A 14,829-nucleotide genomic window follows, 5' to 3' on the forward strand; every position below is an offset into this window, starting at 1 on the left:
TTACCTGCCATGGGACAGGAGAGCTGTGATTATTGAACGAATGACTGAGCGAAGAGCCCGGCATGGCTAGCTTCCTGCAGTGGCCGGAGTTTGCTACAGAGGACACGGAAAAACGACCTCCGGGGCCGTCGAAAGTGCCCAAGCGAACAAATGCCAGGACAGCATGTGGAAATTGCAAACGGCGGAAGTTAAAGGTATTCTGATCCCGTAGATCGAGGCTTTGTTCCTGGTTTGTTTCAGCAAGTAACCTTTTCCCAGTGTTCGGGAGGAGTGCCATGCGTCACTTGTCAGAAGAATGGCGCCGTGTGCATGGTCGACGAAAGTGCTGATCAGCGCCGGAAGCAAGCAATGAAACGCAAGATCTCAGTCCTCGAAGAAAAGGCAAAGCTCCTAGATCAGTTGCTGCTCATTCTCCAGGAAACCGACGAGGTTTGCGCAGCACAGGTGCTGAATTTGATTCGCAGCCATGCATCCCTAGAGCAGATCAGAATGTATGTCGATGACATTGTGAACCGTGCCAGAATAGAAATGAGCCCAGAGTTACTTGAAGCTCTTACCCAGGCGAAAAGGCTTGATGACGTCCCCAGAAAGACTTCACGTCCAAAGTCGAAGGATAAAAGCCTACATGAGATGGTTTTATTTCGGGTGCCGGCGAAACCATGGACGACGGTGACCGACGATGACGATTTTGTATCGCATCTGATGTCTTTGTGGTTCACTTGGTCTCACCCGTACCTGAATTGGATCGATCGAGATCTTTTTATTCGAGACATGCAGTCCGGAAATCCAAAGGCCAAGTTCTGTTCACCTTTTCTGGTGAATGTTATCCTTGCGGATGCCTGCGTAAGTTGACATTGTCTGGAGTAATTGAGCTGTTAGTGACACTGATAAATCTGAACAGGGGTTTTCTGACTATTCAGAGGCGTATGGTGCCAAAGATGAACAGCCGTCCCGAGGGATCCATTTCTATCATGAAGCCAAACGGTTGCTCGATGAACAAGAAGGCAGGGTAAGTCTGGTGAACGTGCAAGGTCTTTGTGTTTTATATGTTGTGTGAGTTTCCCCACATCGACAAAGCATGCGGCATTCGCTCATGGCAGAATCAGATCTTGTATGATCGGGAAAGATCGAAGTGGTTGGGTCTACTACGGTCAACTAGCAAATGCCACGAAAGAATTTTCTCGAAGGCACAAACCACCACCCCAAAACGCCGATGAGACGACGATACAGGAGAGCAGGGCGATTGATCGGACCTTGTGGGGGATTTTCAATTTTGCCTCGTGAGTATAACCTTGCTGCAGTGCACGGCTCCCATATAAGTGCCTGAGCCTCGAATTAAATGTGTTGGTTTGCATCCAGGATGACAGCTCTCGCATATCAAAAAGAAGCACAGATCACTGTTCCACGGTGGCGAAGTCCAACACCCAGCTGTAACGTTCACATGGATGAGTGGGTTCAGTATCCTATCCACTCAGAACCCGTGAAATCTCACAGTGAATGTCTTTTCGCCGCTTTGTGTGACTTGGGCCAAATAATATATGACGTCTGCCTTGACTTGTTCGAAGGCAAAGACCGAAGATTTAACAAAGAGTCCGCCGCATGTGCGGAGCGATTATATAGTCGACTGCAGGGGTGGTATGAGGTCTTACCTGACTGCCTTGGGGTAAATGATGCCACTCCACACGTGTTGACTCTACAGTTCGTATCTCCGTCGTGAAGGAAGGTCGGTGCAGTCCCTTACTGACGAATTTGTAATAGTATGAGTTATAACACCATTATCCAAACGATATTTGGGTATTTGAAAGGCTTGCCGAAATGCAAAGACTCGAGCGAGGATGAGGATGACGAATTGGAAAAGACTCGTCAGAAGGCCGGAGATCTTTGTGCCAAGGCCGCACGTCAGAATGCTGCTTTGATCCAACAGCAACGCGAATCCTGGGGTCTCGACTGTATGCCGCCAATTGACATTCACTGGTTCACCGTATCGATGTATACTCTCCTCGAAAGCCTGGACAACCAGGCGAGCCGTGATGCGTTCGTCAGCCTCAGCATAGCGGCAAAAGCAGCATCTCACCGGTGGGCACTAGGGAGGGGTATGCTGCGATTGGTCCAGCTCACATCAAAGCAGATGGAGGTCACTCTGCCACCCGAAACCGAGGCGTTGTTCTCGGACTTTGAAGCGCAACTTTGGCGACACCAAGACCGGAAGGCCCTGAGCAGCCAGTATCCCAATTTTGTACACTCGATGAATCGCGGCAAAGGGGAGGAGTTCGAGCTCGATGTGTTCCTAGAAAAGTTCGACGACCTGCAGGTGACCCCTGAGTTAGAAACACCTGTGTGCCGCTCGGTCGATGGATTGGAAGACACAGCATGGGAGGGGACGGAGTTGGGTTCGCAGTAAACAGCGTGGATTACTCTCTGGGGTAGTATTCTGTCAAGTAGATCAATTCACACACGTTTCACAGTCATGGGTGTTTTACCTGGGGACAAATTGTATGCGCGCGAAGGAGCAATTTCTTCAGGTTGGGCGGAACGGAAGGCATACAAAAGAGGTGAAGAACGGGTCCGGAGTTTTTTTCCTTCCCATAACGCATCACCCTTTTGTCCAAGCACAGGGCTTTCCTCATCGAGTACCTAGGTATGTATGACTACAATGAACAGTCCCAAAGCAAGAGCTAGCCCGATACGGAGCACGTGTTCTTCATTTCAGACATGTTGAATCCAATTCTTCAGGCCATCTGCACGTCAAGAAAGCTTGCAACGCGGAGTGTATTATTAATTACTATTGATCCTCAGCATTCTAACGTCGGGATGAGCTATCATATCCCATTGCTCACATCTCACACTCACATCCCACACTCACATCCCAGTCCTCCCATACCCCCCACCATCGACATGACCACCTCATTGCGAAAACGAGTCCTCGTTCCCGAGATCGAAACCACCAACCGACCTTGAACCGGCAGACACAAGCATGCACACACAGAAGACAGACCCGGAAAGCCTCAATGAACTGGAATCCAGCACGCAGCTGCATGAGATAGCGGGCCCATCCACCGAGTTTGACTGCTAGCAACCTCCGTGTCAATTGCAATGCAGCTGAATAACTAGTCCTTGGTCGTCTCATAGGACTGCTTTTCAACTTTCCGTTTCAAAAATCGCCGGTACCCAAAAAGGGCCATGATTCCGACAACAACGAGGAATACAATACAAAATACAAGCACCACACCTCGATTTCTGTTCGCCCAGTTGCCTTTATGGCCGCTTCGTTTGACGATTGAGTGCAAGGACGGCGACGCGGAGTTGCCATGGTAGATCACATTGATTGCCGCCATGCTGTCAGAGTGATGGTACGCGAGAAGAGTACTTCTGTTCTGCGTGTCAGTCATTGTTGGACTATGGTCTCATCAACTCAATTTCTCAAGCTGAGGGGCCGGGATTATGGGTTCAAGAAGGACATCCTCACGGGTTATGGTGGGTTCCTTAGGACTTAACCCTAGGTTTTCGACTGTTGATTCGACTATACAAAACACTTGTCAGCAAGCGTTTTGATCTATGGCCGCGGGAAGCGCAGTTGGGTCAAGAAGACGATTGAAAACGAGAGATCCCAGGACAACAGCAAAGAATGAGATATCGCAATGACACGGTCAGAAATACGTACTGAGATACTAAGACAAGCTTTTCCACGAGAAAGAAGCCAATCCACAATGGAATGAAAATTGACAGGCTGCACGGGATTGGCGACTATCAAGCAGACGACGGCGATCTTTTTAGATGAGTCTCGAGAGGGTTAGGTAGAGTCGACGGCATGAGGTTCGTTTCATTCACTAGAGGAGCCTCCGGCACGGGACGGACAATACACATTGCCAATCGATGATGCTAGCTGCCCTGGTGCCTCTCATTGTGCCTATTTAAGCTTTAGGACGAGGAAGACGACTGATGTGATTGGGTTCTGGCAATATATTACCATGGCTACGGTGTTTGGTGAATTGTAGATCCCAGGAGACGAGCTCCGCTGACCTCCGATGTTGAGCTGGCAGCTTCCCCCGCAACATTCGAGCGGCCCTACAGTGCAAGGTTGTTGTGTTTCAACTGGGGACCATCTATATGGCGTGCAGAGTCAACAATATCGATCATGGATATGTTGGGCATAGAATTTGAGGAGGGTAACGGATGACGCTGTTCACAATTGAATAAGTCTGGACATCCCTGTGATACCACGTCACCCATCAGTCATGTTTTATGTTCGGCTCGTCCAGTACCGACTAGCAAGTCAATTCGATGACATCTGGGGCCTTTGAACAAGGCAGATCACACTGTTCAGTGTATACATAAATAGGGTTAAGCATACCCCCAATCTCGCGGCTGTCCTGGAGCAATGTTATGTCTCAGCGATCGTTTCGCCTGCATATATTTTGACGCCATATCACATAAGATCTAGGTATCTACATCATGGTAAGCTATTATTTCCAATCCTCCATCTTCATAGCAAGTTGTTACCGGTATCAAGCTCAATTTCAGTTATATTTGAGGCAGTTAGGTCTCGGACTTCACCCACAATCTCACATGCATGGCCATTGATTTGGGAATCTATGGCGTAGTTTGCCACTTTGATAAACCATTTAGTACCGGAGCATGCACCACGACTAAGGGGACCCCAAACGACTCGATATCAATCGCCTAGCCACAGAGTAGTGGCCTGAGATTCCAGTTTAGAACAGGCCGCTACTTTAATTCTCTGATCCCCCTGAATACACAGTCCTGGTGGGCCGGAACCCAACACTGAAGAACTACCTAGACCCCTGTCGGCTGAGCTCCATTTCATCTCGCCAAGAGTATTCGTGCACAGACTCTTGGCGGCCTGTCTTTTGTTTGTCCGCGCGCTCCACGATGACCGCGACATATCAAAGACTTCAAAAGAGGGCAACAAGCTCTTTTTCTACCTTTCAGATCATCTCTCCCATTGATCATTGGTTTCCTTGTCCACATCCCATGCAATGTTTTGGTTTGTTGTTTAAATTTTCTAAATTGTCCATGACCTCGTGTTCGGGCCATAGTGCACCAATCACCATTCTTCATGAGCACGACGGCTGCAGGCCCAGACTTTGAGTTGCACCTTTTCGCACAATCGAGACAGAAAAGGCTAAAGGATTCCTATTCAGACTACGATTTTGACAGGGATGCACGAAGTACGGAGTAAGGGCAGAGGACTGCTGCACCCCGTATTCTCACCAACCGGCCAGCCACCAGGTGTCAGATAGTATTGGGTTGGATAATGCAGTGACTACGCCGTACATACGAGGTAGAGTCTGGATGTGGAGATTATCAGGATTCTCTAGAATTATAATCGGGGCTAATATGGATTCTCTCGATGCAGTGTGTTGAATCTTCCACCCTGGCCACCTGTTCATCCTGAAGGTACTATCCTACCTTCGATCCTAACCTTGCCATGGGCTCGAGATCGTGCGAATATGCATCTAAATTAGCTTTTCGGTCTCCATCGGTGTCTTCCCCACCCAGTAAACATCGCTGACTGCAGTCATCGGAGGGTCCACCGCCAGGATTTCGACTGGTCCTAGACATAGGCTAGAAGATACACCGGCACAGACGAGGCTCATTTGAATACGAGGTTTATTCATCCCAAATCCAACGAGGGACTAGGGTGCCTGCATCCCTTATATCACTGACATATCCCCCCTCCCGCACGTTTGACTGCGCGAAGTTTAATTCCGACCTTTTTGCTCACCCTCCCTGAACGTTATCCTTTTGCGTCAATGAATAGGGGCACGATGCTGCTACAATACGCGCTCTTGTTCGCTCCGTTGGTGAACGCCTGGACCTTCCGCTACACCAACGTAACAAACGCCACCGAGATCGCGCGTGGTGATGAACCCCAGAATTGCACAAATTCACCCATCGGCCAGGACAGACTGTTCACCTGGGATCCGGAGGGGTCTGATCTCTGTGTGTCGATCTACCGCGACACAGACTGTATTTCCAGAGGCGGATACGCATGTGGCATCTGGAGAAAGAATGCCAGCGCACCATTCTCAGCCTTCGATGTCATGCTCGAGAGTGAGATCGTTGCAAAATCCCGGGCATCGGAGTCCTCCTTGACACAAACCTCCACATCGTCCTCGACACCTACCTCTACATTTGTGACCTCCGTCTCCGCCTCCGTAACCCCAACACCTCCCGCTGCGGCCAGCAATGCCGACGGCGGTTCTTCGGGCGGGTCTTCTCTCTCTGGAGGTGCTATTGCAGGCGTTGTGATTGGCGTCGTAGCAGGTGTTCTGATTATCGTCGGGCTTGTCGTGTTCTACATGAAAAAGAAAAACAAGCCAAAGCCTCCGGTTGATAGTCAAGATGGTGGTTACGGGCCCCATGAGGTGGACGCTACTGGGTCTTCCACCAGCGGTACCACAGCTGTGGAGAAAGATGGGAGCTTATCAGCTGTGCGCGCGTTCAGACCACCGCCTGGATCGCGGGTTGTTGAGTTGGCAGGGGATGAAGGGACTGCTGAGCTGGGCAGCAGCCCGATCAGTGAGATGGATGCGCAGAGCCAGAAGAAGTTTGACCGGACTTGAGGTGTCATACGTCTAATTTTACGATCAGCCATGCAGAAGTTTGTATAGGCATTCAGAAAATCGTTGTATCTAATCTAGTGCTTTTGGGAGCGAGCATTATTTAATTCATTCTTTCTGACCTTGGCAATCGTGTCCAAGATACAGGCTTCTTGCTTGTTTTTTTCTCGTCGGGTGAACACTCGGCATTGATATATATAGAATCTTCAACCTCACATCTCTAACATGGCGCACGATCCCTTCGTTTTGCACTTCATCGTGTCTCCCATATATATATCTGACAACGCACCTGATGATCAGGCTCACAAGATTTGATGTATAATAATATTTAGGGAAAATCTTCATTAGTTGAAGTCCAATAATTCCCACCAGGGTACTCTGTACTCTATAGTCCAAAGAAAGAAATTGGGATCCGAGATAAGGGGCTGAATCCTAATAATAGGACAATACGAACACGATAGGTTGCCGAAGGCTGGGTTATATTTTCTCAATACTCGCCACATGGTCCAGCAGTACTCCGTACGGGGTACATACGAGATAAATGTACATTTCAAGGGTTTCAAGTCGTGCTTTATGTGTCCTGCGCCAGCTAGTCCGCCCCAGTTGCCGATAGAAGTGAGGGTTTCCTGTCCGCCCTACAGTACTTCCGGGGATGATCTATACGGGCTCATGGATAATTCGGCGTCTTGTACATACAGCTAGGTGCCATTATAGCGCCTTGCATCTGCGGCTACAGCCATCTAGTATCGCTTTATAGTGAATTACACAGTCCAGACTAAAAGGGTCGATTGAGTGTAGGGATTTAGAGCCACGGAATCAATCCTTGCAAACAAGGATAATTGACCTTCCTCTATGTTGCTATAAAGAACCCTCTTGAAATAGTGATTGAAGATAGTCGAGACTGGTCCGTCGATCATTCAAGTCATGATCGCGAGAAACCGCAGTTCAAGCATTATACCAACCACCTGAGCCATGAACAACAGGCATACCCAACGATCTTTGTACCTCTTGGACTGCGTTCAAAAAATCACCCTGAGAATAGTTCCAGCATTCGGATTGTATATCAATCTGGAAGCTTTCTTCATTCATATGCCAAATCAGATGTTCCTCAAACGCTCGCTTCAGCCACATTTCGTACAAGCGCGTGAAAGACATGCTGGCCATATCGATATGCAATGAACAGAACTTTTCATCGGGTAGTATCGCCTGCCGACCTAAGATTTTCAGTGCCTCATCACTGACTTGCTCGCTTGAATCTTCTAACAATTCACCCAACGTTTGTAGGATCTCTTCTGGTAGAGCCGTCTGCATCGCTAGGGCCCGAACCGTATTACAACGAACCACCCAGTCTGGATCTTTTAACAATGTTGCTATGGTTTGTAGGACCCCTTCTGGTAGGGCTGCTTGCTGCTGTATGATCGAAGCCGCAGGGCCACCAAGCTCCCAGTTTGGAACCTTTAAAAATTCCGTCAAGGTTTGTAGAATCCCGTCTGGTAGAGCAGACTGCCCTCGTAAGGCTGTCATCGCGCTGATTAAGGTATGTTGGCTTGGAGATTTTAACAATCCCGTGAAGGTTTGTAGGATCTCTTCTGGTAGTGCCACCCGCCTCTGTAGAACCTGAGCCGCACCGTGATGAACCTCCCAGTCTGGATGTTTTAAGAGTTCTGTGCAGGCTTGTAGGATCCCGACTGGGAGAGCCGCCTTGAGTTGTAAGGCAGTTGTCGCCATGATGAGGATATCCTCGCTTGGAGATTGCAGCAATCCCGCCAAGGTTTGTAGGACCTCTTCAGGTAGGACCGCCTGGTTCCGTAGGATGTGATGCGCGAACTCACGAACCTCCCGGTTTGGATTTTCGAACAACTTTACAAAGATTTGTAGGGTCTCTTTCGTTAGAGACGCCTGTGCCTGTAAGCTCTGAATCGCATGATAACGAACCCTCCAGTCTGGATCTCTTAACAATGTTATTAAGGTTTGTAAGACCTCATCTGGCAGGGCTCTCTGCTGCCTCAGAGCGTCATACACACTGTCAGGAGTGTCCAAGTTGGAATCTTTTAAGAACTCTGTGATCGTTTGTATGATCCCTTCGGGTAGGGTCATCTGCTGCCGTAGGGCCCAAGCCACATTCTCACGAACCTCCGAGTTTGGATCTTTTAACCACTTTATCCAAGTTTGTAGGATGTCTTCTGGTAAGGCCGCCCTCTGCCCCTGTAAGGCTATAGCTGCGCTGATGGAGATGTTCTTGATTGGGCCTCTGAGCAATTCGGTTAAGCTTTGTCGGATCTTTTCTGGTAGAGCCGCCTGCCTCTGCAGGATCTGAGCCGCAATGTGAGGCACCCCCCATCCTTGGTGTTTCAACAATTCCGTTAAAGTCTGTAGGATTCCCTCTGGTAGAGCCGCCTGCCTCTTGAGGGCGTTACCCCCAATCTCAGGAACGCTCGGCTCTGGACGTGTCAACAATTCTGTGAAATTTCGTAGGATCTCTTCTGTTAGGGCTGGCAGCCTTTCTAGCGCATCAACCGCACCTTCTATGACCCGCGAATCTGGATCTTTCAACAATCCGGTCAAGGTTGGTAGGATATCGTCTGGCAGATCTCCAGGACAGTCCCGGAGAAAGTAGACAACTCCCAGAATGAATTCTGTCGAGACATTGTCTCCCAACCAGGAGGCCGCCAGCCTTATTATCCGCTGTGAGACTTTTGGCCTGCTGCACAGTGAATGTAAAATCCTTATCCTCATATCATCGGGAGATTTTTGTAAGCTGTCTTCTATTACTTGTTCTGGGAACTCCAATCTGCCGGCCAGTCGCGAGGATCCCATGTAGTTGCATTCAAACCATAGCCACTGCGATAGTTGATCTTCCAATTCTATTTCAAGTCGAGTGAATTTGGCAAGCTTCTGCGACCGGGGGGCATCGCTGAGGCAGTTCATAATAAGCTGTTGATATACAGGACCCAAAAGGTCACGCGGATCTTTCTCAATTGTGTCGAAGAAGCGAAGGAGTTGTTCCTCATCCCCACTGGAATGGAATAAACCGGTAACAAATCGCCAGACATTTTCAAAACGGGGATTATATTTGAACTGCCGGATGTAAAGATCTAATCGGTCTGGATCTTGTATCAGCCATTGGGCAGCAATGAACTCCTGAAAGGTAAGGTGGATGAAGTTGTAGTTAGCTTTCGAGACGGGGCCACTCAAATGTAGCAAAGAGAGTTTGTTCAAGTTGAATTCGAACGAAAGGGGCAGACGAGTGCCGTGAAGCTCTGTCTGGTGGATGATTTCATCGATCTCTGAATTGCCGAAGTTTGTTCGATTTTGCTCGGTAAGTTCCAGGGCCAGTCTGCCAAGGAACTCGATCTCTCGATGGACGACATGTTCGAGACGCCTCGGGTCTCGAACTGCCTGTACGATCTCCTGCGTCAATGGGGATCCATCGACCGCATCGCGCTTTTGGAGATAAGGAATATCCTTCCGCCAGAGTTTGGTCATGATTGTCTGGTATAGTATAGTGACAGTGGGAATGCTTCCAAACTGGGTCTTTCGCTTCAGCTCATCCCAGCTGTAGCACAGCGCATCTAGATATATGGGTAACTTGACCAGCTCCAGAACAGACTCGTTGCTGTCGATAAACCCCTTGATTTCATCGGCGGTTTCTTGCGATGGAACGATGGTTCGGTTTTCGAGATAATTTGAAACTGTCTCCTGACTGAAGCCGAGGGCCTCTAGTTCCAGATCGATAGGAACAATGCGCTCGCCAGGCCACCCGCTGAAACGCGATGTGATGATAACCGCATCATGGTTGGCCAGTCGTGCAACAAGATCAGCTTTGCCCGGTGCCCACCCGTGCGTTTCGTCGAAACCATCGAGAATGAGCAGCGTCTTTGCTTTATCCTGCCCTAAAATTCGACTGTAGAGTGTTTGTGCCAGTTCACGCCCTCGGTCGGTCAATTGGAAATATTCCTTATAGAAGAAATCCTCCAGATCTTCTGTGAGCTCGAGCCTGCTCAGCGGGACCCAGAGAACCCAGTCAAACTCCTCTCGAAGGGCTTCGTTTTGTTGGTATTCGGTTACTATCCGTTTACATATTGTGCTTTTTCCCACCCCCGGTTGGCCTCGGATAAGTATTCGCTTCGGCCGACCCTTGCTGCCGTCCTTTAAGATTCTCTCCTTAAAAAGGCCATCCAGAGGTATAGGCGTTTGTGGAGGGCCCGCTTCCGGAAAGGATTGATTTTCTTCGTTTGACATTGAAGACTTGGATTGCACAAGTGTCAGATTTATGTAGCTTAAGTCAATTGGGAATGCCTGGCCTGACACTCGCTGGATAGATAAGTGCCCAGAAGAGTAATACTCTCTCAGAGCTACCCAAATACTACCAATCTCGATCGGTCTGTGATCCATCCGAGGGTCTTGATCATTCGTCAACTCCATTAGCGCTTTAAGATTTTCGGTTTCACAATATTGGCGGAACGTGTTGGAATCCCACTGCGATCCCTTGTCATCCAGAACTCTAGAACATGTTTCATAGCTCTTTCTCAAGGCATCGATAAATAGTTTCTGGTCCGCTGCAACCAGGCCCAGAAGCCTGAAAAAGCATTTGTGTGGTGATCTCTGGTCATTCAGCTCGATTCGAAGGGTAGTTTTATCGTCGACAATGTATTTTGGGAAGCATTCCTTGTAGTCTCCATTGAGCAGCAAGGGGATGATGAATTGATTACTATCCTCCTTATATCTGACGTTCAAAAGTGCCAACTCTGTTTGGACATGATGGAAGTCCTCCTGCATTGCTTCCGAGTAGAATGCGCTGACATTGCGCACACGTTCGCGTGTGTCCTTATCCGACTTCTGAGTGTGTCCAAGTTGGGAGAAGCTGTCAACCATAGCCTCGACAAAGGAATTGAACTGACTCTTGTTCATGTATTCGGCGAGGATGTTAGTGCCGCACAAGATGACAAATTTGGCGGAATTTGTAAATGCTTTCTGCGGAAGTACGCAGAGCTGATTCTCCAGAATATTCCTTGCGGCGAGTGAAGTATCGGCGTTTGCATTACCAGCACGAATCACTGACGGTCCGTATCCGCACGGGGATTGATCTGAATGAATGTCAAAACGGACGTCCTTAAACCACTGGATGAATTCCTTGACGGCTTCCTGCTTTGCTTTGGAACCGTGCGCATAAATGACGAAGACTTTGGGAGACTCTTTAAACAGCTTGAGGTGCCTCCAAATTCCTAATATTCTTTCGAACATTTCATTTCTCCGGTCGTTGTCTGCTACAGCGAACATCAGAGTTCCCGTCAGCACTTCAATGCAGAAAGCACACGACAAGATAGTACCACATGTCGCTCGATTGTTACATACCTTGCGCAGACAGGGTTGATGTTTTGGAGGGCACCATGGTGTGGTTTCTGATAGCACACAGTTAACAATTTAACGCAAAAGAGGTTCTTCCAGTCAAATGAGCCAAAGACTCATAGGTGAGCTTCAAAACACCCAGAGTTCGGGGCAAAATGGAGATATGTGTACTGCAAATGGCTTCAATTATGGGGGGTCATGGTACGGGGACGGTATATGGCGGTGTTCACTGCCCGTTCACGGCGATACCGAATCAGACAAACCAGGCAACAACCACGCGATAAATTACGCTTGACCCCTGGCCGCTATACACATTCGCAAACGAGTCTTTTACCACTAACTAAAGATACGACATACAACATCATCTACGAATGAAAGGCTGTTAAACCCAGCCCGCCTCACTATGATTGCTCCCCAGAGGCCCACCCGCCAACGCACCAAAGCGGCTCATGTCATTCATTTTAACGCCTTGACACCCAATGAGGCTTACAGCCGCTGGCTGTGGATACACAGAAATCCGCATGACGGCGAGAATTCGGACTAGGACATGGAGGACGAGACTGAGGAGTGGCGTCGGGAGTTGGAGTATCAGATGACCCCTGGAGTCCGTGGTGCTATACGAGAGCTGTAGAAGACATTTCCCAAGGCTGGAGTGGCCTTGATGCACGAATTCTTTCCCGCGCTTGTCAAGTACGAGCCGGAGTGGTATCGAACCAATGCGGAGAAGAAGTTTTGGAAGAGGGCTTTCCGCGAGCTTGACATGCCTGTGCCAAAGACTGCTCCCTCGTGAAGTTTTGCATCTCTCATTGTTCTAGCTACCTGCATTGGGCATGCTCCGTACACCTGAGCGAGAATCCGTGTTTGGCACTTTGGTCAGGCATTTTGCGATTGCTCGCCTTTTGGGGGCGGCTTGCTGTCTCTACTTTCTGCCCAGCATTTATTTCCCTTTTCTTTTTTGACAAGGATCAGAATTTGGTCATGATTTTCATTTCTAGGGAATTGTTTTGTTATCATTTCTTTGTTTATATTTTCATGGGGGAACTTCTTCACGAAAAGCCAAACCGGCAAGCTCTCTAAACCCCGAGGATAGCGTATGGCCAGACTTACCTTGAAAGATGCCTGCGCCTCCTACAATAGTTTGCTAACGAGGGCATTCGGGCGGAGCTCCGCGGGATCTCAGCGCATGATCATAATCCCAGGAGTGGAACTACGAGAATGCCAACTTCTAGAGAAATTCCATGCCGAGAGGATGGACAAACTGTGGGGGTTTGGCGGCGTGCAAGGGGCGGATAAGCCACTCACGGAGCCCAAGGCAGCACCGATTGTTGCTTGATAGTTTATGATTGCAATGGGCCTCTTGGCACAACTTCAGTGGATTCGGTCGCTATAGGTACGGAGTAGAGAGAAGGAAATTGGAGACGAGAATCAAACCCGAAATACGAGACACGGCAAGCGCTGGAGGCCGAAGAAGCGCACAGTTGCCACCAGGTCTCAACGGAGTAGACCTCGATGGAAATTGGCCCCAGCAGACTTTTTACGCCGTGGGTCTTGCGGCTTAAATTTTGAAATTGCCCCTGAGAATTTGGGGGCTGTCTACTCCGTACTAGCGGCTTCATATCAGGACTTGAAGCTCGCTTATTATAGCTGTTCAATGTAGCTGACCCGGGTCAGAAACAAGACATAGCCACCCATCTTGCTTTTATACGGAGCTCCTTTTTTCTGTCTTTCATTTTTTTCATATCACTAAATCTACATCCCACTGCTCACTTTTCGTCTCTCTTTTTTTACTGTCAGGATTCATTTACTTCAACTGTTTTTGTCACTCTTTTCAAAATCGACACAAAATGGGCCCCAACACCACGATCTTTCGCCTCATGGCGTTGGCCGCTGCCCTGAGCCAGGCGACTGCTACCTTCGATCTCGATACTTCTGGTCCTAGCTGGGCCTATACATCCGAGGACCTCGCAGACACGACATCCCAGGCTTGCAAGGATGCCTACAGCGCCAGTATCAACTGCGATGAAACTCTCCTTAAGATCGTAGCGTCGATGGATCCCGACTTCGACCCACAACCTGCAGACTTGGAAGCTATGTGTACCACAACATGCAGTGATTCCTTGTCGCAGTACATCAAGAACGTCAACGCTAAATGCGACAAGGACGGTGATCTAGCCGGGCTTAACGCGGGGAGAAAGCTTGACTACGAGGTTCCCGTGGCCACCGTCGGCGAGGTTTTCCAGTACAAATACAGCCAAGCTTGTGCCACAAGCGGGTGAGTCTGATACATAACGCTTGCCTAGGGCCATGTACTTATATTGCTCGCAGGTCTGATTACTGCTTCGTGACCTATCCCAGAAGTCCTGATTGGGCCAGTGGGGAGTTCCCATGTGACAACGAATGTGCAGTTAAGTTTTTCCAAAACGCGCACAACCAACCTGGCTCGGCATATTTCTTCAGTTACTTTTCGCTTAACACCCAAACTTCATGGTGGGACGATGTCTTTGCCGAGGGCTGGGAAACAGTGGTAAAGTGCCACAAAGACGGAAGCGATGTGAGCTCCGTTAGCACCAGCGAAAGTGCGACAAAGACCGACACCGTTGAAACTTCATCTGTAAGCAGCTCAACTAGCACCGAAGCTGCGATCTCCACTACCTCAGCATCGACTACAGCGACGGAGACCGCCTCACCAGTTCGGTCCGCCTCTGGGGCAACTTCTGCTACAGCCAGCAGTGGTGCTTCCAGGCTCAGACCCTTCTTCTTTTCCAGAGGTTTCTTGGCATAGATGCTCATCTTAAAATTAAGGTTCGGCCCGCCTGTCAACCTTCCTTCTTTGCATGAGGAAGATAGTTGTCCAATTGACATTATGCGTTAATTAGCCCTCGATGTTCTTTCTAGT

At 49.0% G+C, this 14,829-nt stretch overlaps 5 protein-coding genes across 5 annotated transcripts; 3 read left to right on the forward strand and 2 right to left on the reverse strand.

Moving 5' to 3' along the window:
- Positions 1-309: 309 nt before the first annotated feature.
- On the forward strand, positions 310-2,401 carry N7457_004095 (fungal specific transcription factor domain-containing protein; the record flags this gene model as incomplete). The annotated part of the gene is made up of 3 exons (XM_057175140.1): positions 310-843; positions 902-1,009; positions 1,859-2,401. The coding sequence occupies 3 exons, from the start codon at positions 310-312 to the stop codon at positions 2,399-2,401; spliced, it is 1,185 nt and encodes a 394-aa protein (XP_057032187.1).
- A 706-nt stretch (positions 2,402-3,107) lies between these two features.
- On the reverse strand, positions 3,108-3,335 carry N7457_004096 (uncharacterized protein; the record flags this gene model as incomplete). Its single annotated transcript, XM_057175141.1, has 1 exon — positions 3,108-3,335. The coding sequence occupies one exon, from the start codon at positions 3,333-3,335 to the stop codon at positions 3,108-3,110; it is 228 nt and encodes a 75-aa protein (XP_057032188.1).
- A 2,454-nt stretch (positions 3,336-5,789) lies between these two features.
- N7457_004097 (uncharacterized protein) lies at positions 5,790-6,587 on the forward strand (the record flags this gene model as incomplete). Its single annotated transcript, XM_057175142.1, has 1 exon — positions 5,790-6,587. The coding sequence occupies one exon, from the start codon at positions 5,790-5,792 to the stop codon at positions 6,585-6,587; it is 798 nt and encodes a 265-aa protein (XP_057032189.1).
- Positions 6,588-7,529: 942 nt separating this feature from the next.
- Positions 7,530-11,828, reverse strand: N7457_004098 (uncharacterized protein; the record flags this gene model as incomplete). The annotated part of the gene is made up of 1 exon (XM_057175143.1): positions 7,530-11,828. The coding sequence occupies one exon, from the start codon at positions 11,826-11,828 to the stop codon at positions 7,530-7,532; it is 4,299 nt and encodes a 1,432-aa protein (XP_057032190.1).
- A 1,949-nt stretch (positions 11,829-13,777) lies between these two features.
- Positions 13,778-14,715, forward strand: N7457_004099 (uncharacterized protein; the record flags this gene model as incomplete). Its single annotated transcript, XM_057175144.1, has 2 exons — positions 13,778-14,205; positions 14,259-14,715. 2 exons carry the CDS (start codon positions 13,778-13,780, stop codon positions 14,713-14,715), a joined length of 885 nt encoding a protein of 294 aa, XP_057032191.1.
- Between the last annotated feature and the right edge of the window lie 114 nt (positions 14,716-14,829).

This window comes from Penicillium paradoxum (genome assembly GCF_028828445.1).
Source record: "Penicillium paradoxum strain IBT 22861 chromosome Unknown utg000004l_segment0_segment0, whole genome shotgun sequence".
NCBI classification, from domain to species: Eukaryota; Fungi; Ascomycota; class Eurotiomycetes; order Eurotiales; family Aspergillaceae; genus Penicillium; species Penicillium paradoxum.